The 26,050-nt window shown below is 39.8% G+C and overlaps 2 protein-coding genes and 2 long non-coding RNA genes across 6 annotated transcripts in view; 2 read left to right on the top strand and 2 right to left on the bottom strand.

Annotated features, from left to right (window-relative positions):
* Window positions 1-9,862, top strand: part of garnl3 (GTPase activating Rap/RanGAP domain like 3) — a 56,936-nt gene extending 47,074 nt beyond the window's left edge. Inside the window, exons 28-31 of the mRNA XM_039779850.1 lie at window positions 1,605-1,664; window positions 4,340-4,558; window positions 5,511-5,631; window positions 5,720-9,862. Coding sequence (XP_039635784.1) covers window positions 1,605-1,664; window positions 4,340-4,558; window positions 5,511-5,631; window positions 5,720-5,885 — 566 coding nt within the window. The 3' untranslated portion in view covers window positions 5,886-9,862. The remainder of the gene's footprint in view (window positions 1-1,604; window positions 1,665-4,339; window positions 4,559-5,510; window positions 5,632-5,719) is intronic.
* Window positions 9,863-11,666: 1,804 nt separating this feature from the next.
* ptges (prostaglandin E synthase) lies at window positions 11,667-14,959 on the bottom strand. The gene is made up of 3 exons (XM_039778736.1): window positions 14,566-14,959; window positions 14,370-14,452; window positions 11,667-12,802 (listed from the first exon to the last, which is right to left on the bottom strand). The coding sequence occupies exons 1-3, from the start codon at window positions 14,680-14,682 to the stop codon at window positions 12,553-12,555; spliced, it is 450 nt and encodes a 149-aa protein (XP_039634670.1). The 5' UTR covers window positions 14,683-14,959; the 3' UTR covers window positions 11,667-12,552.
* Window positions 14,960-15,721: 762 nt separating this feature from the next.
* LOC120544883 lies at window positions 15,722-22,311 on the top strand. Its single transcript, XR_005636597.1, has 3 exons — window positions 15,722-15,908; window positions 19,904-20,089; window positions 21,999-22,311. It is a non-coding gene; the product is annotated as an uncharacterized LOC120544883 (long non-coding RNA).
* LOC120544882 lies at window positions 17,309-20,699 on the bottom strand. Of its 3 annotated transcripts, none has more exons than XR_005636596.1 (3): window positions 20,581-20,699; window positions 19,896-20,074; window positions 17,309-18,728 (listed from the first exon to the last, which is right to left on the bottom strand). It is a non-coding gene; the product is annotated as an uncharacterized LOC120544882 (long non-coding RNA). The 3 variants fall into 3 exon arrangements; XR_005636594.1 differs by having other exon boundaries at window positions 17,309-18,723; XR_005636595.1 differs by having other exon boundaries at window positions 17,309-18,723; window positions 19,896-20,028.
* Window positions 22,312-26,050: the final 3,739 nt, after the last annotated feature.

Below are 26,050 nucleotides of genomic sequence, written 5' to 3'. Positions count from 1 at the left end.
TCCATCTCTCAATACTTTCCATCTTCTGTCCGTGGCACTCAGCCCCAACCTCATTGGTTCCTACTAATGATGTAAAGCTTTAAGAATGAGACGCACATATATAGTTTGATTTTCTTAAAATGTTAAGTATTTTCCTAAAACAGCTGGGCACTGTAGTTTTAAGCAAATATTTCTCAAACAGTAGTAATTAGTGCATTTGTTTGGGACTATTTTCAGCTGCAGTGTAATACATGTGTTGTGCTTCAGTGAGCATTTACAGCAGCAGAACTGTGTATGTGGGATTGACTCAAAATAAACAGTAGCCATGTTCACGATAATAATGGAACATGTCACCCAGTGCAACAGTGTGGCTCACTCATGTGTTTTGATAGTTTTCTGACAAAAATGGAGGTCTTTGCCAAGAGTAATAAGCTAGAACACACCATTTTCAAACAGTCATCCATAAAACCTAATGTTAATGCTATGATAATGACATTGAGCAACACAATGTCTGTCTTGCAAATTGATTTTCATACTATAATTAAATTAATGGAGACCTTTGGTTGCAACATAGGTAGGAACTCAATCTAGTAACTGGTTGGCAGTTATGTAAATGTAATTTGTAGTTAAAGGTCTGAAACCCTATGATCCTCTCAATACTTAAAATCCACAAATTACTAAAAGAGGAACCGACTAATCACCCACATACCTTCCACCTTCACTACCATTCAAAGCTCACAATAAGAGTTCTCAGAGACAGAGCATGCTTTCAAGGATGATTGAGGATCAATAAGAGCCCCTCCTTCCCACCCTGCAGTCCACTTTCACCCCCTCGCCAATCTTTTATTGTGTATTTGACCATTCGGAGTCTCCCTTCCCCCCGCGGCTGACCTCCAAATTGCTACAACTGTTTTAAAATGGTGACTATTTGTGATGCACAGCTGTCGTGAATGACATACAGGAGGTTTGTCATTCAGCATGAGCACCACGGACTGATGGATCAAGTCAATATCAACTTCTTGTTGTTCATTAGACTTTCTATTTGTTAAAAGAGACACAAAGGCATCCTCAGATGCATCTGTGTAATTCTGACGGCTGAAGGAAAGGTCAAAACTCGAGGAAAACAATTATTAAAATATCCTGGTTGTTAGCACCATCAAGCCAGTCCTCTGCTTTCCTGGTGGGAGCAGGTATTTACAGGTTCCATTTAGGCTAACAGGGAGAAAGGTTTGACTGTCGCTGCTACAATTAGCCAAGGACGAGCTTTATGCTTTTAGGCTGGTTCGGGTAATCATTTCTCTCGAAGGGATTCATGTTTTCTTTTCTGTTTGAGCTCATTATGCATAGGATTCTGCATCACTGGGACTCATACACCTAACAGAGAACCTACTGTGTGTGTTTGTGTGTGTGTTTGTGTGTGTGTGTGTGTGTGTGTGTGTGTGTGTGTGTGTGTGTGTGTGCGTGCGTGTGTGCCCTAAATGTATGTTACTGTGTGTGTGTGTGTGTGTGTGTGTGTGTGTGTGTGTGTGTGTGTGTGTGTGTGTGTGTGTGTGTGTGTGTGTGTGTGTGTGTGTGTGTGTGTGTGTGTGCAGTTTGTGTAACCCTCTTCTTCATCCCTGGTTCAGATTCTATACGGATCCCCTATGGTACCAAGCTTTCCCTGTACATGTCTAAGGATGCTGAAGGTACTGCAGGATTCTCCCACAACTCGTCCTCAGTTCATGAATATAATGCTCATAATGCTGCCCCACTAACATGCACATGCTCCTAGAGTGTACCCCACTGTCTGCTCCAAGGCGGCATGTTGACTTGAACGTTGGTTGAATGTTAAGTGAACATTATGTCTTCCCCATCCCCCCTTCTGTCTTAACTAATTAAAGCATTAGTGCGAGGGGAGAGTGAGGGGGGGTGGGGGGGTGATAGAGTGCAAAGTAAAAAAGTGAGCCAGAGGAGATAACGTCGATCAAGGCGGAGGGTTTTAAAATAACGGTGAAGTGAGGAAGGGGAGATGCAGAAAAAGGTATGCATGAGTACGAGAGAAAAGCGAGGGGTTGTGTACAAGCTGGAGGTTGGGAGAGAAGCAGGGAGAAAAGGGAAAGAGGGAAGGAGAAGACACATTTGCCGCAGCATGATTTACAGATTGCACTGTCGCCATGGAGACTTTTGTCAGCCCTCTCTTCGATCCAAAGCGGTAGTCCAAACAGCGGTGCCACAATCTGGGTGTGAGTGAGGAAGGGGGTGTCAAGGGAGATGGGGTAGAGAGGTGGAAGGGGTGCTGACAAAAATCCCATCCTCTAACTGCCTGTGCGCCTGCCGTATCTGCTCCTTGGGGAGGTTTTCATGTGATGTAATAGCATCAGTAATGTGAACAAGATGTTACTGATGTGGCTGCTAGCTGCCACCTCCCTCCACTGGCTTAAACACATGGACACAAGTCCTGCAGCAAAAAAAATTCTCTGCTGTGGAGAATTTGACTTCAATTAATGATGAACACCCCCAGTATTTATATTTAATTCATTTGCCGGTGTGATGCAGTGTGACACTTCCCCTGGTCCAGAAACGCATGTGGAATATATTGATCTGTGTGATTATATATTCAAAATAACTGCATGCTTTCCCCGCATCTTGGTTTATTGCCATTTTCGCTGTACAACAGCGCAAGTACAGGAGAGAGGATCTGTAACAGCACTAACACAGTGTACCTGTCACCTATCAGCAGGGACCCTCTATTTTTCTCCGTTGCTCTTTACTCACCTCTCACCCCCTGACATTTCAGATGAGACAGTCCTCTTTGTGCAGCGTAGCCTCCACATTGATTCAGTCTCATCCACGTTACTATCAGCGTGCCTCAATGGAGCAGTGTGGCTGCTGAACTGCAATACTGCTACCCGATGGCACAATTGAGCACTGCAGGTTGGCACACTGCAGACTATGCCATTTGAAAAAATCCAAACATCCATTTAATGTGTCCCAAACAGACTTTAAGCGTTTATAGTCTCTGCTGAATAATAGATGGTCTGCTATAAATGGCTACAACTGAACAGTTATATCACATTAGCTCTCTGTAGTAAGGATGATTAATTTTAAGATCACATGCTGTTTCAGTAAATAGGACTATTAATCACTTTAGAGTGTCTTCATTTGAATATGGAGGTTTGGTTCTATTGCATCAGCTCGTCAACCTACCGACTCAAAGTCACAAAAAAGGTTAATTTAGCATATTTTAGTTTTTAAAACTGATTTCTTACATTCTAGCCAGTCGCTGTTTACTGTTGTGCTATAAAAATTGACTTGCAGCATTTGAAACTTGCTGAGGTTAGCTATCCATCACAAGAAACACTTTTATTTTATTTTTGTGCAGTTGCAATCAGTGTTTGTTTTAAAAGTCTTCTGTAATAGTGCATTGAAGTACTCTTTTTAAAAACATGAAATGACCAGTTCACGTTATGCTTTCAACAACAATATAGAGTAGGTTTGCTTGCTGTTTGTGTTGTGAGTTGGATTTTGCATCAGTACACATGAGAGAAATGCTTTAGTCAGCCAATCGTAGAGGGTCTCTGAATGCACCACTGAGAGGGTTTCAAAGGAATAGTTTGATATTTTGGGAAATATGCTTATTCCCATTCTTGCCAAGGATTACACGAGTGTGTTGATACCACTCTCATATCTGTCCGGTAAATATGAAGATAATTAGGAGGCAGTTAGTTAAGTTTAGTCATATTTGTTATTTTTATTTTTTTTTTATTTTTAATTACAAGATGGTATAATGATCATTTTTCAATGTGATCCTTGATATTCGTACCTCTATGCATATTTTTTTGTTACATTTGAAATATGATCAATACATTTCTTTAATGTTTTGTTTGTTTAGCATAAAGAAGCAGGGGGAAACAGCTAGCCCCAGTTTGTGCCTCTCATGTATTAGCATTAACTACATTAAAGTCCCAGAGGTAAGCAAATTTTTCTTGGAAAGAGTAATACCCAGTTTATGGACAGAAGTCACAATGCACCTCTTTACCAGACAGACATGAGACATCATCTAACTCTCAGGATGAAATCAAATAAATACTTCCCTAAGACGTCGAACATTTCAAATTATTTCGAGATATAGTCACTGGGATGCTTTGAATATGAATGTATTTCTGTAGCTAATTAGCTAAAACGTGGAAAAAACACTTATATGCTTCAGGCCAGGAGTTTCATACATTTCTCATTAACTGCTACACTATCCTCACCCATTATGTTTTTCTTTTCCGACACTATTCCCACCTTTGCTCTTTTTATCTCTTGTTTCATGTCTTCTCTTGTTACCTGCCTCCTTCCTTCTTTCACTTTACCCACTCATCTTTCTTCTTCCCAGGTGAACCAGCATGTAAGCAAATGTTCAAGATCCCTTTGTGTAACTTGGTGGGCCGCAGCATTGAAAGACCCCTCAAGTCCCCTCTGGTCAACAAGGTGCTGACGACGCCGGCCCCCGCCATGGTATCCCCGACTCCCCTCATCTCTGCCACACACTCGCTTTCCCTGTCCCGCATGGAGATCAAAGAGATAGCCAGCCGCACACGGAAGGAGCTGCTTGGTAAAGTGAAGAAAAAAAAAGATAAACACTAAATAACAAATTTACTTTATGTGAATATATTTAACACAACACGTTAAATCGATAGTTTGACAATCGAGAAAATAGGCTTAGTAGGTTTTTTTTTTTTTTGCCGGGAGTTGGATAAAATTGATCAATACCTTTATTATTTCTGTAGGCTAAATATGAAGCTGCAGCTAGCAGCCTTTTACCTTAGCTTAGCATAAAGACTGAAAGCAGGGGAAACAGCTAGCCTGGCTCTGTCTAGAGATAACAAAATACACCTACCAGCACCTCTAAAAAAAATTGTTACAGATTAAACAAACAAGATATAACGTGTTAAAGCTACAGTGCGTAGTTTCTGTCGCCCCCCTATGAGGAATTCTCGTAATGAAGTAATGACAACAACACTGTCGGCGCGTCCACATGACACAAGCCAGAAGTGATGGCGCACCACCCACCACCGCTCCTCCACGCAGTTGCTAGTAGCGTTTATCCCGTCAAATCAACATGATGGACTCTTCAGAAGAGGTATTTACCTTGTAATTTGTATTTCCTCTTCGTCTCCAAAGCTGAACGCTGCTGTTGTCCTTTCTCAGCGGTGATGTAAAACGCATCACTTGAGCTAATTTGGCATAGGCTTGAATGTAAGGGACGTTCAATAATATAAAATTGTCACTATAGCTATAATTATTTAGTTTTAGAGATGCTAGTTAGGGGGTTTTGTTACTTTCAAAACTAGCCAGGCTAGCTAGTTTTCAATCTGCTTCCAATCTTTTATGCTAAGCTAAGCTAACTGGCTGCTAGCTGTAGCCTTGTATTGAAGATATATATATTAGAGTGGTATGGGTCTTTTCATTTAACTCTCAGCAAAAAATCTAATAATCATAGTTCACAAAATGTCGAACTATTCCTTTAACTCACGTACATTTTCTGTTACCTCATACTTACGAAGGCTTGACAGAGGAACCAAGTGGGAAGTCAGACAGCGGAACAGTCAAACAGAGGAAGTTGAGCAAGAAGAACACTGAGGAGGACCCCAAAGCACGAGCACTGACGTCAACAAACAGTGACAGGTGAGAGATTCAATAGCAGCAACGTTGTTTATTTTAATAGTTGCATGATGTGATATGAGCTCGAGTCATATATTTCTGTGCACAACAGGTTAGCGTCAGAGTCTGTTGAATCAGACTTGGACGTCCAGCTGCATTGTTCGTCCAGTTCGGAGGCCGAGCCAGAGAAAGTGGTGCTGCGAGCAGAAAGCCCGCCTCTCGCCAGCGCCTTTGCCCTCTCCACATCCTTCGAAGAAGATGTCCTGGACCTAAAGTGAAGACAATCCCACCGTGCACTTCTCTGCCCACCCGCTCCCATTCTGTCACCATTATTTTATGGTTTTGTTTGGTTTGCTTTTAATTTGTTGTTTGTCGAATTCTTTTTTCTTTTTGTTCTTTATATCCCTGTATCTTGGGTCTCCCCATTCATAGGACAAGATGGGTGCAGTGGGAGTTAAAAAATGTGTGCGTTTGTTTTCGCGAGCAGTCCCTCAGCCACTGTGTGTTGGGTGTTTGTGTTGCCCCACAGCAAATAACCCAAAGAGGCGGTGAGGCCTTGTAAAATGCCGTGGTTTATTCAGAGTTCTGCAACAGCCGTTAGATAATGTTAAAGGTTTGATCCCAAACCACAAACTGAATGTAAATCTGCGCACCTAGGCACGACAAATATCTCCACGTACACAATGCCCTCTGAAGTTGTTAGAGCTTAATATGTGTTGTATTATGTGATTATTTCCTATCCACTTTCAAATGTTGTATGATATGTATGTGTACATCTGTTTATACATGAAAATGCATTCACAGTGACAGGCGTGCATGCCTGACATGCCTGTGATGCATATTTATAGATATATTATAAAAGCTCATTTTATTCCCATATTTAGTAAAAGTATGTAAAAGTTTTATGCGCTCTGCACATATTAGTCCTTATTATTCTCCTTATTCACAGTATACAGGTAGACAGGGCTGGAGGCATATGTCTCTCACAAGTGCCATTTCCCAGCATCCTCCATTAAACTAAACAATTAACAGTCACCGTATTCTGGTGTCTGAAAGTAGCAGTCATGATTGTAGTCCACTTTAGATTACGATGGTGACCCCACAACTCCATTCAGTTTGGATAAATTCACATACTTGAGGCACTCTCTTAAAGCCACATGCACTCATTTAACCACATAAGAATGAGGTGTCCTAAAATCGGCATGACCTGCCTTTGCTGCATGTATTGTGACTTGACTGCACCAAAAAATAGCTTCTTTACAAACCATGAGGTCTGCGACATCTCAAACATAGCAACATAAAGCAAACCAAAACCTGAGACAACCGAAGAAGTGTGGATGTTTTACTAGACTGTCACGTGTGATGGCCTGAGGGAGGATAGAACAGCAAAGGAATTATTGACAAAACTACAAAATGTAGACAAAAACTAAAGTTAAAATACAGTATATTGTCGTAAACTGAAATGATAAAAGCAGAATTTTGTTAAGAAGTAAAAAGCTAAAACTATCTGGACTACTAATTAAAATAAAGTTAAGTGTGAACTATTTCAAATTGGTCTTTTTCTGTATGTGGAATGAGCAAAAAGGTAATACATTTTGAAATTTTCCCAATTATTGAAACATTATTGCTTATATTAAACAGTTACCCATTTCAAATACACACAGAAAACATACTCTGAATTTGAATAGTTTTACCTTTAGGAAATTGCTGCCTTTACCCAACTAAACATCAAGAGTAAACTAAAAATAAAGAATTGCAAAATAACTGTCCATGAAAACCAACAAACTAAAACTAAAAAGCATAAAAAAGGGGAAACGCTATAAAAGAAATAACCCTATTAGGGATTTAGCACCGAGCGCACAAGCCCTGCTGGTTTTTATTTCACATGTCCAGTAAAACTCTGATTTACAGCTGAGACAACTGGTGCAAAGGTGCAGCTATGAATTATGGGCCAATTCATGGGACACCAGTGGCACTCCAATTTTCTTTTATTCCCATCACATCTCATGTGTTCATTGGAAAACAGCTATACATGTCTTGAAAGCCAACTCACCTACACATAGTTTTATTTACTGATTAATTAACTTTTTTTTTTGGCCAGACCCTGATAGCAGTTATTGGTAGTCATAACCAAACGTTAACTGTCTTCATTCAAAAACTCTTGGAAGGACAACTTTAACTCTGGACAAGAAACATTTTCTTCCCACTTGTCCCTGACTACCGTTAGAATTATAAATTTGAAACCAATCGTGTTTCAAACTCCAAAAGGGAGAAGTACTCCGGCAATTTTGTATTGCATTTCCATAACATTGAAGGACTCAGAAAAGATGTCTGAAGCCCAAGAAGGTTTCCTGTAGAACCGAAGAAAACATTGTCCAACTTTTTTTGACACGTTCAACGCAGAAACTTGCTTCACGCTAAACACAGGGCATTATCGGAAATTACATTTATATTTTGTATGTTTCTTACGTGCTCAAACTTAAGACTTAAAGTGGGTGACCGCACAAGCAGAGTTGGGTTGAGCTGTTAAACTTTTTCTTACTTTTTCACTCTCCATACAATATTTTTCAGCAAAACATAGATAAATTCATCCTCCTACGACACAATGTAACTCTCTAAGCAAACTGACATTTTGCATTAAGAGCCTCAAATCGACATTAGTGCTATCCAATTGCCCCGTTGACTCCAATGTGAACTGAGACAAGAGATGTCAGGAACATAAACAGAAAAGGGGACTTTTTGAGCTCACCCTATTTCCCACATTTTTGACTCCACAAATACAAATATTACTGCGCCACGTTCAGCAAAGTTTATTCTCTCTCATTATGTAAAAATCTAGCTGATAGGAATTGGACTCTTTGAGTAATAAGCTAGAGTTTGAGTGTTTCCTCTCAGCTTAATCTCTATAAAAAATTCCCCAGGAGTCACACAGCTGATTGAGATTAACTACTTTTCTGATCTATGTGGTGTCACAGAAGCTTTATTACTGATAAACACCAGTGTCATTTACAAACATTTTAACATTTTTAACTGCTACTCCTTTCATTGCTTCCTGCCCCTCATGTGAATCTAGAGAAGGCGACCAGTCTCACCCAAGAGTCCCTCTGCAGTTAAGTGGAGTTTGTGGATTCTTGGCACACACATACACCGAAAAAAAGTCATGGCCCTTCAAAGAAGGAACTCATTTTACAAATGCACACACACATGTCCACATACACTATATGAGAAACACATGCATGCATGCATGCATACATGTTTAAATGTATAAAAAAACAAAAACAATTTACTGATATTTCTGTAACTGCTGCCACATACTCTCACATTAGGCTTTGAGGCAGGTAGTCAGCTTTTCAGCAGCCAGCAATCCCACTGCAGTTTCTTGAGAAATTGCATTATCTCGTATAAATACACTTTTTTCCGTTGTACTGAGCACTAAGGAAGTTACGTCACGCTGAATCTAACATGAAAAAGGGAAATGAACAGTAGGCAGTCAGTAAAAACCAAAAGAGAAAGCTTTAAGGATCCAGTGGTAGTTAGGGCAACAAACTGGGAGCAGTGGTTCTGACTGCTAATGTAGGAAGGTATGAGAGCGCCTCTGTGGTGGTTTGACAACACAGCAGCCTTCACATCTTGCATGAGCCTCCTCTTTTCCCCTAACACCTCTTCTCCTGCCTCTCTCAGTGTGAACCCCTCCAGCACTATAACACAACTCAGAAAATCTAAAAAGGGAAGAAGAACGGGATGGGGGGGATTTTTACAAAGGTACTCTACCTTTATGTTTATTACTCTGAATGAGTGTGGGTGACAGGGGGGATGCCTGGCAGTTACAGTTTGTGACACTTCTCCCACTTATGATGTTCCTATTTCTCCTGTATTTCTGTCACGTACTCTTTGTTCCTACCTCCCCTTGGCATTTTTACTGTTTTTGTTGTTGTTGTTGTTTTTTTGTATTTGAATCTATATTTACTGTTTAGACTGTTGCTGAACCTCTCTGTGATATCAAAATGAAAGAAAATTAACAAAAAAAACACCAAGTGTCTTAAAATATTGTATCGCCATCGTTTTTAATGCCAAGTACTACTTGTAAATGTTTGTGTATCAAATGTGGCCTCAAATAAAACTGAACTATATTATTATTATTATTAATATTATTATGATTATAATTTGAGCAATTATTTTAAACAAGTGCTGTAGACCACTGCTGTGAAAGTAGTCGATTCTGTTCATTGATATGTAATAAATATTTATGAAATTTGAACTGTTTGCCTATTTTTATGTTTGATTTATTTTTTTATATTTTTACTAATCATATAGCTTACACAGGAAATGTTGAACACTATATGAGTAGGATTGGTTAAGGTTTAGGCATGAGGAGTGAGATTGGTTCGGGTTAGGGTAAGAATATCACAGTAAGCCAATCAGAGGCAGAGTAAGGTAGAGTAGGGCGGGACGTGCTTTCACTATGGCAAGCCCTTTGAGCATTTATTCCACATCTTTGATATCAGACGTCCGGTTCTTCCAATTGTTGGCTTTTGGTCAGTACTATGTAGATGTACACGTGTTTGTACTAGTTGGATATTTTGTCTTACTAGTTGAATAACGCAAATTTGTGTGAGGCAAGTCTCGCATTGCTCGCTTTGCCAGACCATCCACGCACTGTGGAGCGGAGGAGGGTCAATCACAATTGTCATGGGCGGCGCTAAGCAAAATATATGCATCCGGCGGAATTTCCTGCGGCACCGGAGCAATCCCGGAATTGGAACATCGAAGTACTGTATATAGACCACGCGTTGACAGACTTATCTAGCAAGGGATATTCAGTTGGTTGCAACCTGCAACCTTGCCACTAGATGGTACTAAATCCTACACCCTGCACCTTTAAAACTTCTGATTTGTGCTGATTGTGGACACAAGGTGGGGATATTAAATAATGATGTAACTGCACTTTGATGAAATCACAAACAATATGTTTGCTTAGTTTCTTACTCGTTGAAGTAAGTGCTGCCGCTAATTGTGCTCTCACTTTATTGAAGGAGGCAAGCCTACACCAAGTAAATAATAGACCATCCCAGCAAATATAAACTGATCTCTATAGATTGGGACTGGCCTGGACAACGAAAACAGAGCTTTTGTAGGAGTCATCAACCAGATCTTACATGAAAAAAAAGAAGAAGACGGAAGCAACCTTTTTATATAGTCATACATTTCCAGTTACTCAACACATTTACTCACATTATAGTCTGTGATTTTTGTCTGTGAGTCAGGCCTCGCACCGGTAACCTCATCGGCTGAAAAAGAGAGCGTGCAAAAAGAGAGGAAAGAGTCCTTGTTTCCTTTTACCCTGAAGATATAGACAGGTTGAGACGAACCCACTGCTGACTCATACAGAATATAGTCACACCCCTGTGTCCCTGGTATGTGATTAACTTTATGTTTCACCCAGATCGTATGTATTGCTAATGCTCATTCACTCAAAGCAAAGGATTACGCTTTTCCAGTCCTCCCATGTTCTCACCCATTGTTATTTTTCTTTTGTTTGGAAAAAAAACCCCTCCATAATCACCAAACATTATAGTTCTGTAATTTCAAGTTTAGTCATCACTGGAAATGGGATTACTGGAAATACTGGAAATCATAGTGCAAGGAAAATATAGCTTGGAGTCAACAATGTGATTAAAAAAAACATAACATTTCACTTATGATGCAACAGGTGATGTGGTTGACATGCAGACCACACATGCTGTAATCATATTCAATATAAATATATGGCTGAGCCCTCTGCAGTAAGTCTTAATGGCTTCCCAGCACCCTCCGGGCCCCTCAGGATACAAGAGTGAACACAGCACAGCCAAATATCTTACATAATAGGTGGAGGAATGCTGGATCTTTGCTGCAGACATTTGGATCATCTCACTCTCATACACAAACACACACACAAAGTGGGGCCCTGTCCCTTTAACACCAGAACACACTCCTGTCTCTGCACGACCAGGCAAAGTCAATACAATGAATACTCTAATAAATGACAATTAAATTACTGAATTAACACACAGGTAAACTTGGGTTTGTGTTATTTGTTTTATTGTCTACAAACACATTAAGGGGTTCAAATACATCACTGTATACATTCAATTGAATAATAAATTATTACAATACCTATAGCCTCCAAATACATTTTCACAGATAAAATTCTTTCACCATTTTTGTTCTCTGCAGGTTGTTTCCACATTTATTCTCAGTCCAAACTCAGTGTTAGGATTCCTTTCGTCTTCCTTACAATTGACTTAACTTGAGAGACAGTTTCACTCACACAATAATAGCATTATACTGTATTTCCCTGAGTGGTCTTTCAACACATCATCATGTCAGGATCCACTATGCTTTTGCTGAACATATAAGCAAACACATGTTAACACAACAGAAGGAATAACCACACAGGAAACAGATGAAGCCACAGAGGATACAACACCACATAAATGGTGGTCTGTGTTGTGTGTAAACACAAAAGCAGTGCAGGGATGAACGTACAGTGCAGTGCTGGAAAATATCCAAAGTGGCCTAAACTAAATACCTACAACTGTACATCAGAGATTTTTAAATTCCATCAGGTAATTTCAACAAAAACTGGTTAAAAAGACATATATACGAGCCACAACTTTCATTTGCATTTTTAAATAGTACAGTACAGGATGTCAACTTCAAATAACTTTCAGGGCACTCTCACATTTCAACATTAAATACAACAATAACAATACTGACAAAGTCTCAAAAAAACAGGCTGTGGTGTAATTACACACCTTATATTGCACTCTCACTGACATTTTTGTCTTTTATGCTCTCCCTCCCCTCTCCGGTATCATCCTCCTGCTTTTTCTGACACAGGTAACAGATTGTAATCGGCATCTTTACAGCAAGAACAGCTAGTTCAGTCTAATTTTTGGATATTCAGGCATACGCTGCGACTGCTATTAGGATCTGCACAGCCATAGAGATACAAGGTATCTGGGCAACGGTGTAGGCCAGAGAGCGTGTCGGTGCACGCAGGGCAAATAGGTAGGCAATGGTGTGCAGCACACGGGCCATGAAGAAGACCAGAAAGTGAATGCGGGCCACAGCCAGTGAGGGTCCAGTCATGGAGTAGATAGCAGCCAGGAAGAGAAAGGGGAGGATGTTCTCCATGTCGTTAACATGAGCTCTATAGAGGAAAAAAGGAAATTTAGTCATACACAAACACACACACACACACACACATCTGTTTTCAATATCCTGTAATGTTGTGATTCAGCTACCTATGACGCACTGAATTGATGATATATACAGTACCAATGAAAAGTTTGGACACGTTTTTCACCATTCACTTGAATGGGAAAGCGTGTCCAAACTTTTGACTGGTAGTGTAGTATTCACCATTAACATATTTCAGTGACTTTGGATTATGTTGTTGTTTGTTCTGCAATTTACCTGGAGAATTGGTAATCTGGAGGGTAAAAAAGCCTTACTGTAACACTCTGGATTCTGTAATTCTTCACTAAAGAGTCTCATCACTTTAATTCGGTCTGGACAAGACCTGCTTATCTAATGTATCACACAGCAGCAGACATCTGTGATTTTCTCCTTTTGGCAGCCCAGTCAGACTACTCACTATTTTCCTGCTTCCCCTCCACCCACTGGGAACCACTTTTTAATATTATTCTAGGAAACCTGCCCTGTTCACAGTTCTTTCAGAAACAGCACCAAACGGAAATGATTATGCTTGCAGACTACTTGAACACACCATTTTGTAGCAACTTACAAAAATGAATTAATAACCAAGCCAGATTTTTAGAAATATATCAAGATTTGTCTGGAACTGCCAACACACAGTTGTTTTACGGATTAAGTGCACGGATGTTCCATATGCAGACAGAGGAAAAAAATGGGAGCATTTTAGAAAAAGTAAGTAGAAAAGCATGTGTTGTCCTCACTACTGTCATGGATCATTTTCTGACAAGTCAAAACAAAGCAGTGAAGCACATCTCCTACAGGTTGCCAGCTCTTGTTGGAAGCCAATGGAGGAGGCAGATTCTCAAATTCCAAACACTTTGTTTGTCCCCAGGGGGGGATTTTGCAGAAGCACATATAGTAGCCTAGGTATAGTAACACAACATAGGAAAAATGTAAACAAAAAAAAAAAAAAACACGTACAAAATGCAAAGATAAGTTGTACACATTATGATAATAATGATAATGATATGAATGATAATATTAGTGCAAAAATAAGCTGTAGGCCTACTCCACTACATGTATTTGATAGCTATAGTTAGGCTACTTTACAAATTTTGATTTTAAGTATGATGAGTTTATAAAATATATTCATAGTAATAGATTAACATTCCCTGCAGCACATACAGTACTTAAGATTAGTAACTAATACATAGGCCTACTAAAATGCTACTTAAATACATCAGTAGCTGTTCAAAAATCCATATAACACTTGCAGGCTATTTTCCTGTGTTGAGTAGCCTAGGGCTATTATACTTTATACTTTTAAGTAGCCTATATTTAGCTATAAGCTACTTTTACTTGTAATGGAGTATTTTTACATTGTGGTATTGGTACTTTTTTCTTATAGCCTACTTTTTACTTTCACATTACACCAGTGGATGCGACAAGAACAGCTAGTGACTAATCTCAATAACTGATTGGTAACTTTGAAAGTAAATATGCATTTTTACAAATTGAAAGCATGTCGTGACAGTGTCGAACTTTCTGTTCTGTCTTACCTCCGGCATCTTTCCACATATGGATCCTGTCTGTGATACTGTAAACCTCCGTGTCTCAGCGCGTCCTCGGGGTTGGCAAAAGCCTTTCAGGGAAGAGGAAGAAGGAGAAAAGTTTGCATCAGTGAAAGTTTCCCATTGCTGAAATGATGTTGCTTTCTCCGCTTTGATGCTTCCTTTCTAATTCATAGTCACTCACCTTTTTGCGCAGCCTCACTTGTCCCGTTATTATTGCTACAATGTACATTTTTATCACCAGAAGCACGCCGTAGAAAACAAAACAGGAGAAAACTTCATTTCTTATAAGGTCTGCCATGGTTTTTTGTTTTAGTTATCTAAACTGAGCTGTGTTGAAACGGAAGACGAACTCTGAGATTGGTGCGTGTGTGCGTAAAGCTGTTAAAAAGTGACAGTGAGCCCGAGGGTGGAGGCTTTTTGTACACTCGGCGATGATTGTATTGCCTCCCTCCCACTCACACAAAACGACGATGACAAGTTAAACGGAACACGGAATGTTTCATTCACAATTCTGTGAATTCCAGACTGAATACTGAAACCTTGGCACGCGAAAATTGGTTCCCCGAGGCTACAATAAGTCACAGCTAGGCAGTGCTGGAATTGTTCAGATCTGTAAGTAGGCCTACTGAAGTATCAGCAACAACATGCAGGCTACTTAAAGTATCAAATCAAAATGGCCCGTCAGTGTTATCTTACTTTATATTTTCAAATTACTTCTTACCACTGTTGAGTTAAGCAATAATTTATTGTATGGCAGTTTTTCCTTAACAATACTGTAAAAACTCATATCATATTCCGAAATATACAGCTGTCAAATACAGTAATTTTACTGGAGTAAAAAGTAGGATATTTTCCCCCTGAAATGTAGTGACGTTTAAGTAGGTCTACAAAGTAGCAAAAAATAGGCTACTCGAGTAAAGTAGGCCTAGCTACAATGCAGGGGTGGAGGTAACGAATAGACCTTCATTATATTCTCATTAAGCCTACTGTAACATAGGGTTTTAGTAGGTTAGGCTACATGTAGACCACTTTTTTATGTTTTGGAGTTATTGGTAAAATAAATAAATACTAATTATAATACAAATAATACAACCACTTTGTAAAGTGTTGTAAAGGTGAGCACCCGAAGTTAAACAAATCAAACACACCCACTTTCTTGCGTCACAGGTGCATGCTGTGTCTTATGGCTGTGTCTAGCTAACATGGTAAACGTTAGCATGCTCATGGTAGCATGCTCTCTGGGACACAGAGTGGACTGGTTATACTGGGAGTAGATAGGCTGAGTGGACTGGTTTTACTGGGAGTAGATAGGCTGAGTGGACTGGTTTTACTGGGATTAGATAGGCTGAGTGGACTGGTTATACTGGGAGTAGATAAGCTGAGTGGACTGGTTTTACTGGGAGTAGATAGGCTGAGTGGACTGGTTATATTATGCTCTCAGAATGTACGAGCAAAGAGTTGAACCTGGAGCATATTGAAGAGGACGTGGCGGTGCACAAAACTCAAGGAATGTAGTTCATACAGGTAAGTAGGCTACAACAACAAACTCAGTCGTTGTGTGTGTGTGTGTGTGTGTGTGTGTGTGTGTGTGTGTGTGTGTGTGTGTGTGTGTGTGTGTGTGTGTGTGTGTGTGTGTGTTTTTAGGGCTGCAGCCGCTGTGGGATTTATATTGTGTATACTGTATTTGTGTTTCTATAGGTGGCAGGTTATTTAATTAATGTGGCTTAATACAATTGTGTCTGATAATCAGTTCCATGCACTAGGCTGCAAAGTGCCATCTATAGAAAAAAATATATTGTTAAGGGCTTTGTGCTGTGTATACATTGACAATGACTTAACTAGACTAAACTTTTAACTAGGGTAGCTATTCCTTAACAATATATAGGCTAATTTAAAAAAAACTCAGGTTTTCTGTGTAAAATCATGATCTAAAAAGTAACTAGTAACTCCCTATAGTAACAAGTAACTCCAGCTGTTAGATAAATATAGTGAAGTTAAAAAGTACAATATTTGCCTCTGAATTATAAAGATAGTAAAGTGGAAGTAGCCTAAGATTGAAATAATGAAGTAAAGTACATTTAAAATTTATTTTGAACAATTTTCTTTGTATACTGTAGAGTAGTTATTATATTGTTTTTTTTTAAACCATAGGTTTTTTGTTGAAAATCTGAAAAGTAATTAGCTGTCAAATAAATTAAGTTTATTAAAAAAGAACAATATCCTGCTGAAATGTAGTAAAGTTGACGTATAAAATAGCATAACATTAATATACACAAGTAAAGTACAGGTACCCATAAAATTGTACCTAAGTACAGCACTTGGGTATACACGGCACCACTGCACATGGGTCTCATGTAGAATGGAGGAACGGCACAGATGAAGATAATTTTGATCTGTTTTGAATTATGATCTGACTCAAATGACAGATGACTCAACTATTTGACTTTGTGACCCAACATCTATTTTCTTTTGCGTATTGTGGCGGTCATGTAAGACTGCTGGCAAAATATGGGTTGAGCGTCTGGTTGCAAAACAAGAAAAATTACAACACAATTTAGATTGTAGTGATGTCATGATGCGGTACTTTGGTTGCTCAACATCATAATATGTCATCATGTTACGTAGTACAGTATGATGAAAACATTTTATTGATGAAAGCAGTGGTGGAATGTAACTAGTTATGAGTACGTTACTTAAGTATTTTCATTTTATGCTACTTTATACTTCTACATTTCAGAGAAAAAAAACACTTTACTTCACATTTAACAACAATAGTTACTGATTACTATGCAGATTAAGATTTTAGATGGATTTTACATACAAAACATATATTCATAGGTGATATAATGTAATCATACATATAATTTAGAAAAGTTAAATTCTGCATAACAAGCACTATTACTTTTGATACTTTGAGTACATTTTGCTGATAATATTTGTGTACTTTTACTCTAGTAAGGATGGAGTATTTTTAGACCACAGAATTTTTATTTTTACTTAAGTAAAGGATCTGAGTACTTCTTCCACCACTGGGTGACAAGATATCAGGGTAATAAAATATACAATTAAAAAAACGTATCGGAAAATCAAAAAAGAATTCCTAATAAAGAGAATATTGTAAAAAAATTAAAATAAGAGACCTCTCAAATCCTATTTCTCCTCAATTCAAATCATCCCGTTTATTGCAAATAGACCACACGTCCTGTGTATTCTATCATGTTTATTTACGTCTTGGTAGTATAACATGTCTAGGTCGAGTGTCAGCCATCAGTGCCCTGTGTCTGCCAGTCCAAGGTGAGAGAGCTGCCTGAGCTGCTGTCATCACAGCAGTCCTCAGCATCCGAGAAAGAGGACATGTAGTGGAGGCCGGTCACTCTGTGGTAGTCTCCCTGGAGCATCTGTGGGTAGGTGGTGAGCTCCATGGCCCTGCGGCTGGTTCTGCTCACCCTCACAGTCAACATGTCAACCAGCTGGGAACACATGGCACAGCCCATTTTGTGTGTGTGTGTGTGTGTGTGTGTGTGTGTGTGTGTGTGTGTGTGTGTGTGTGTGTGTGTGTGTGTGTGTGTGTGTGTGTGTGTGTGTGTGTGTGTGTGTGTGTGTGTGTGTGTGTGTGTGTGTGTGTGTGTGTGTGTGTGTTTAAATTATTGCTGTTTCATACATTGTAAAAACACAACCACATATTTTCCATATATTTTCCAGCTAAATGAAAAAAACAAGGAAATAAATGATTTATGATATTTTGCAAACATTCAGTTAAATGGCAATATATTGGCATGTTAAGTGGGGAGTTACCCTGGAATGTTTGAATCTGGGTTTTCTCCTATGAAACGCTTGCAATGATGAAGAAAAAATAGACAAGCAGGAAATGGGAGGCTCAGCTCAAATTCGCGAAACAAAGAGTACAGCTACTGATCGAGTTCCCTCCTGTTTCAGCAACCAAAAAACCCACACGTCTCACATCCAGCCCTGCCTGCAGGGCCAGATGAGGGTTACCATGAGTTAAAAGGTCACAGTCATATAATCTCAAGGTGTTCTCCGTCTCCAAGAGCTGCCAGACACGGCATGTAAATATTTACAGCGGTTGCCTTTGCAAGAAAAAACACAGAGCAAGGGTTCTCAGAGAGCGGAGCTGAATCCGTGTGCTACAATCTTTCCAACGAGGCTTCTTGCAGGATTTCTTTATGGTGACTTGCTCCTCAGATGATACTGCAGCACTTTGATTTTTGCTTTGGCTGGGGGCAGGATCACCTTAGGGCCTGCTCATACTGAAGCTTTGATTAATGAGTTCCTCCTTGTGTCCTGTTAGTTATCCTCTCTTCAGCTTGATGAAGCATGGCTGTGCTTGAGAAAAGAAATGGATGTGGGTAAATTGGTGACAGATTAATACAGACATGTCACTGTCAAAATGACCAAAATGCATGCCCCTTGCTAACCTTACAACCCCCCCATTCCTTAGTAGCAGAGAAAGTGCAGGGGCAAAGGGATTGTTTTATTGACTATGTTGGCCTAGTCGACCTTACTCATTTATCCTTTATCAGGCTTAGGTTTGTACAAGTCAGAATCTATGGACCCGACCATGGCTCGGAAATATCAGTCGTATTGTGCTGTGGAAATCCAAGGCACTGTCTATGGTGCTGAAGTAGCAGACAGATTTGTAATTGCGAATTTTTCATACCAAACTGCATACTGGCTGTGAGCACAGTAAGAAAGGGGTAACCACTGTGCACTCTGAGGTAAAGTGGGGGAACAACTCAAGTGTTCATAATCGGGAATATTAAAAATGTATATATAACCCTGGCAGAATCCAGTTTGTTCTGACAGCTGTAGCAACAAACAGAGATCACTTCCACAGGAGGACATTACACTGATGCTTCAAGGTGATGAACAACTGTGTATACTGTGTACAATTAGTCAACATATTTGAAACAGTTACAGAGGAAATATAAGGGAATCCATGCAGCTCATTTTCCCTGTTTACATTTGCACAGCTATTTCCATGCATAATTGGTAATTATTCCACTTCATTAATGCAGAGCTTAACCTGCCCTCCTAAATCTATGATCTGACCTTCATCATGCAAAGATGGCTGGTGCACAGAGAGCCATTAGCAAGAGTGTAAATGACATTAATGATGAGGATGGAAAGGACAAGTGGTCTGCTGCTCCTCGCCACACCCATCCCAGCCCGGTGAATACACACATCAGGGGCAACCCTTTTAAAGCCAGCCTCCCCCGCTGTCCTGGATTCTCACTGTATTGTGATCTGCTGATTTAACATTCAATTGCCTATACACCTACTGCTATGGGATGTATAATTATTCATCAGAGTATATCTGTTGTGTCACCAAATGCATCCCTTACAGCGTGCAAGTAAGTATCCCAGCTTCGATCTCTCACACACACACACACACACACACACACGCCAATGTTTTAGGTAATGCGATGTGGACGGATGCTGCAGCTACATTTGTGTCCTCAAGCCAGTTTTTGTTTTGCTTTTGTGTCTTACCTGAACAGTGTGTCGTCTCTCCTGTCTTCAAGAATGCTCTCAGTATGTGCATCATATCCTTTCATCAGCCTGGTGTGTTTTCCTCTCGGTCTGCCTCTGTCTGGGCTGGATACAGCTCAGCTTGCGTATGGGACTTGGGATGACATCACAGCTACTCACTTGAGAGTTGTCCCCTCGTTCTCAAATCAAAACAGGTAAACCCTCTCACTCTGTCTCTTAGACTTTACTAGATTTTCTCAGTAGACAACACAAGTTAGGAAAACGGTAAAAAAAGTGCATTTACCTCATCTTTAACTCTACTCTAGATGAGTAGTAATAAAACCCAAATGGATATAATCTAAGTAAGAGAAGTAGTAATACATTTAGATATGCTGATTCATCTTGACATATTTATTATATGTCTCTATTTCAAAGAGTAGCAGTGCACCCATCAATAGGCCCATGGAGGATTCAGAAGACACATTTTCAAAAGATTGGTTAAAATATTTGCACCAGAGGATGATATGATGTGTCCTGCCATTTTCTATGCAATCAATAGTAGTTTGCTCATTCACTTTCTTGCCCAACGTTAGATGAGAAGATCAATACCACAAAGTATAGAGCTTAAGTCAGCAGCCTGTTAGCTTGACTTAGAATCAAGACAGGATATGGGGGGAACAGTTAGCCTGGCTGTGTCAATACATACCTTTGGAAAAGAGGCAGGCTAGCTGCATCCCCCTGTTTGCAGTCTTTATGCTGAGCTAAGCTAACGGTCTCCTGGCTGCAGCTTCATATGTAGCACAAAAATATTTGAGTGGTATTACAGCTGCTGTAGGTAAGATTGTGAAGATCCAGGACTTTGCCAACAAATTTGAACATCAACAACTTCTCAGTCCCTCCCCCCTTTCTGCTGAAGCCCAAACCGTCTCCTAAGCCCCTCCCACACAACGGAGTTTGACAGAACTGCATGTCAGACAACATTTTCAGTAACTAAAACACTAACACATTGTTAACTTTACTCACCAACAGTAAAACGATGCTAACTAGCAGGCTCCTGTTAGCCATTTCAGCATCACATTAGACCGACCACTGTGCAAACGTTACTATTATCCTCACCAACGTAGCTTTGTGGACTTTTGACTACTAATAACCAAGTGAAAGATAAATCATTCATGGTAATTATGTTACCTGTCGAGAAGAAATGTGGCTACGTCTGCATCGTTCTTCAGATCTTTAAAATCCCGGAGCTCACGCCACCTCTGAAAAGCCACTTCACCACTGGATTTTTGGGAAACTTTTCTGCAGCTCGTGCGCGGGGAGGGAGGAGGGGAGAACGCTATATATGCGTGTACGTGCCTGAGCAGTGATTGAAGGGGCAGATAGACCACCCCTGTGGCCCTGATTGGAGAAAATCAACCGGGAGCCGTGGAATTTTGCCAATGGCACTACAGGCTGTAGGTGGTGCCAGAGGAGCTGGATTTTTTTTATATTACATAATTCATGTAGTTCTACTGGATCATAGGGTCAGTTTCAGCAAATATGACAGAAAGTTACTTTTATAAGACTTACCTACTGCATCTTTAATCTTCTCATCTGACACCCGGCAAGAAATCGAATAAGCATATTTCCCAACATGTCAAACTATTCCTCCAACTAAACTCCAAACCTCTGGATTGTAATGCATGCTTTCAGTTTTAAATGTGCAGTCTCTAAACTGAGATAGTCCTGATGACATCACTATGACATCACCAGGGTTATTTTCTCAGGCTTGACAAAGCTCCTTTGAGAGCCACAAAAAGACCTGAGAAATGAAGCATTACATGTAAACTAGTTTGGATCAACGATCTGTGTGTTGGCCTTGTCTAACTCCATTCTCTTCGGGAAACAACCAAAACTTCAACCAAAGCTAGCAAACTACACGCTGTTATCTAACTAACTGTTACTATCTAACTGGGAGATTTTGGGGCCGATTGGCGGGGACCGCCATTAACGTTGCGCACACACAGCGATACACTGGTAAGAACAAATTACGAATAACCATGTATCCAGCTACTTTATATAGTTCATGTTACTGTATTGCTTGACCAGTTAATTTAATATTGTATGTGGCGTTTTCTTTTGCAGGCTGCAAAAACAAGTTCCTACCTGAGACTATTTTGCAGAGCCAGCGTCACTGCGTTCGGAACTTGGCGCCGCCCAAGACGATTGTGATTGGTTTAAAGAAATGCAAATAATCCAGTTTTTTTTCCCCTATTCTGGAATGTATGTGTGGAGGATTGCAAGACATGTAAACTGACCATTGGAGCTCCGCCTTTAAGTTGAATTTTTTTTGTGTGGTTTAAAATACGGACAAAATATGGAATAATGGTTTTAAGTTTCTTTCATTTTCAGTTCTGTTTTATATACACTATTGGTCAAAAGTTTTAGAACATCCCAATTTTTCCAGGTTTTTATTGAAATTAATGCAGTTCAATGTCTTATTATACTCTGAAATGAAAGAATAGAAGAAATGAACAATTTAAGATAAAAAAGAAATCATGGAATCAATTTATAAACCAAAATGTATTCTAAATTATTGACTCATCAAAGTAGCCCCCTTTGGCAGATATAACAGCTGAACACACTCGTGGCATTCTTTCTACAATGGAAATCAAATATTCTTCAGAAAGTTCTTCCCAACTCTGTTGCAGAAGTTCCCATAAATGTGTGGCACTTGTAGGTTGCTTTGCTTTCACTTTTCTGTCCAGTTCATCCCAAACCAGCTCAATGGGGTTTAAGTTTGGGGACTGTGCTGGCCACTCCATGTTTTTAAGCTTACCATCTTGTTCTTTTTTCCTAAGGTAGTTCTGGCATAGCTTGGACTTATGTTTTGGGTCATTATCTTGCTGTAGGATAAACCCCTGACCAACTAGGCGCATACCAGAGGTCACTGCATGGTGCTGCAAAATGCTGTGGTAGCCGTTTTGGTTCAGGGTGCCTTTCACTCTGTACAAATCACAGACCCTGGATCCAGCAAAACAGCCCCAGACCATCACGCTTCCTCCTCCATGTTTGACAGTTGATGTCACACACTGAGGAACCATCCTTTGGCCTACTCGACAGCGTACAAAAATCCTGCGTGATGAACCGAAGATTTAAAATTTTGATTCATCAGTCCATAACACCTTCTTCCAGTCTTCAGTAGTCCATTGACGATGTTTCTTGGCCCAGGCAAGCCTCTTTTTCTTATTCTGACATCTTAGTAATGGCTTTCTTGCTGCAACTCGACCTATCAAACCTGCAGCTCAAAGTCTTCTCTTTACAGTTGAAACTGAGACTGGCTTATTACGACCACTATTAAGCTGTGCTTGAAGCTGTTGTCCTGTGAGCTGCCTATCACGCAAGCTGTTGACTCTCAGAAACGTCTTCTGATTCTGTTGTGGCTTTGGGTCTGCCAGACCTCTTCCTGTCAGAGTTCCCCCCAGTTTCTAAGTGCCTTTTGATGGTGAAGAATAATGTACTCACTGACACCTTGACTTTCTTCGCAATTTCTCTGTAGGAAAGACCAACATTCTTAAGTGTTATGATGGTCTGTCTCTCTTCCATTGTTAATTGCCTTTTCCCCGCCATTTTTATGGCAACACACTACTTTCTGCAATACAATACTGTTCAAATAATGCTCACGAGGGTATGGTACCACAGTGTGTTCCAACAATACTTATATACAAACAGAGGGGGTTGTAAGTTATCTATCTATCTATCTATCTATATCTCTATATCTCTATATCTCTATATCTATATATATATATATATATATATATATATATATATATATATATATATATATATATATATATATATATATATCTCACAGCAAAAAAAAACTCAAATCAAAGACCAGGCATTTTTAATATTTTAACCAGTCATGAATAATTACATCAGTTTTACAGACAGTAAGACATCCCATTAAATTAAGTTCAATCACTTAAGTCAAAGCATCGCCATTATCATGACCACAACAGCCACACACTGTAAAATGTAAGGAAAACATGAGTCAGTGAAATCCTGTTGTGCTGTCTCCATGGTGTCATGATATCACTGATGAACTCTGTCCAACCACAGCAATGCTTATATTTTTCAGTGAAATAGAATTCTCACACGAATAGCTACGTGCTGTAACACAAGCAAACAAACTCACAGCTGGGGATAATTAAGTAATTACCACTCCACGTTTCTTAACACTGCAAAATAATAAGCTGCACTGCCTCAGTCTTTACTGTCAGCTGTTCAAATTGCTCTGTGTTTGATAGCTGTCCAGTGTCTCTTTGATGATAAGATTGCACAAAGATTTGTCTTTTGTTTCATTGCACTTACTCCCCGAAACAACGCTCTAAACATAGCACACACACAAACCCCTATAGTATCAAATCATCTCTGGTAGATACAGATGGGACATGTGTAAAAAGAAAAATGCTACAGAACAGTTTTCTTAAGACAAATTAACAAATTATTGTCCTCTTTTATTAAAATTGGTGAATTGCTCTTTGGACACATCAAAGAAAACAGGGAGACATGCATTACTTTAGGCCATGTTCTGGAATAAAGTTAAAGGTCCCATGCCATGAAAATTTCACTTTGAGGTTTTTTAACATTAATGTGAGTTCCCCCAGCGGCTAGAAATGGCGATAGGTGTAAACTGAGCCCTGGGTATCCTGCTCTGCCTTTGAGAAAATGAAAGCTCAGATGGGCCGATCTGGAATCTGCTCCTTATGAGGTCATAAGGAGCAAGGTTACCTCCCCTTTCTCTGCTTTGCCCACCCAGAGAATTTGGCCTGCCCATGAGGAAGAGAGAGACATCATGGCTTGCAAACGAGCAAAGTGGCAGTCCACCTTGCCCCCCCTCTCTCCTCCTCAATAGCATTTAAAGCTACAGACACAGAAATGGCACATCCTAAGTAAAGCTCATTGTGGGACTGGCTCTAGTGGCTGTAATTCTGCTCCAAGGCTGAATTTCGGGAAAGAGACTTCAGATACAGTATTAGGGGACCACTAAGGCCTATATAAAAGCATCCAAAAAGCAGCACTTCATAGGACCTTCAATAGAAAGAGCTGACATTTGACCTGTCATAGCGGTAACGTTTCAAGTGAAATTAATAACATTAATGATGGCTGCCTTCTGTTAGTATTTAATGCTTTTGGTCACAGATGATTCAGCAGGGTTATGGCGACCTCCATATATTCAAGTCCTCGTCTGACAGGGCCGGTACGTTCAAGGTTAACTGCTTGCTCGGTTGTTGTTAGCCATTACAGTGACGTTAGATAGGCTTTAACACAACCGCTCAAACTGCAAGCTTCGAACTCAGAGCTGCTATGATTGGTATTTTTTATAACGATGCATCACATGGCAATGTGAAACCTACAGATAATTATATTCTGAATATGCAGCTTGCCTCGGCTTTAGGAGCTTCATAGCGAGTTTCATCTCGTTTAGTTCCGCAACTTTTCTGTTTTGGTTCACTCTTACCGTTGTTATAGCTTGGTTTTAGCCGCAGCAGGCAACTGTTTACATTGATAAATCTCTAAAACCTTAATGTACACTATCTGCTCAACACCAAGCAGCAGACAGACACAGTTAGCGACTAGCAGGTGAACATAGTGGAGCATTTAACAGAAAAAGAGACTAATATTTCCCTCAGGAGATGGTAGAGACCAAAAACAAAGCTAAAAGCGAGTGAATATTGGACTTATATTCATCAGGTGGCCACAAACATGAATGTTGCTCCGTAACTCCTGGATGTGTAAATAAGCCATGGTTTGCTAACAAGTTCTTACTTAAAAGGTGAGGATATGTCAGTGTTGCGTTCCAACTTGTTTTCGATGCCCCTAAATCGCCTAAACAAAACAGGTTTAACTGTGAAAAAAGAAGGAAAAAGAAACCAACACTGGCAAAATAAGAAATACTGACAAAAAAAAACAACAGAAGTCCATCTGCAATGTTGTCAAAAACACTGCCACCTGTAATCAACGTACACTCTGCCACCCTAGAAACTCCCTGGCTGCCTTCCATTCAGGTGCTCCAGGTTCAGGGCCTTGGTAATATGCATGCTTCCTCTCTGGCGTGGCTTACTGTCAAACTTAAATTGAATATATAGTGATTGTTAATGGTATTAGTTGCACCTGTGCTTTTTCTGCTATGA

The sequence above is a fragment of the Perca fluviatilis genome, chromosome 17, assembly GCF_010015445.1.
Source record: "Perca fluviatilis chromosome 17, GENO_Pfluv_1.0, whole genome shotgun sequence".
Classification (NCBI taxonomy): Eukaryota; Metazoa; Chordata; class Actinopteri; order Perciformes; family Percidae; genus Perca; species Perca fluviatilis.
Note: the sequence above shows the minus strand (reverse complement) of the source record. Positions and strands in the feature narration are given on the sequence as shown.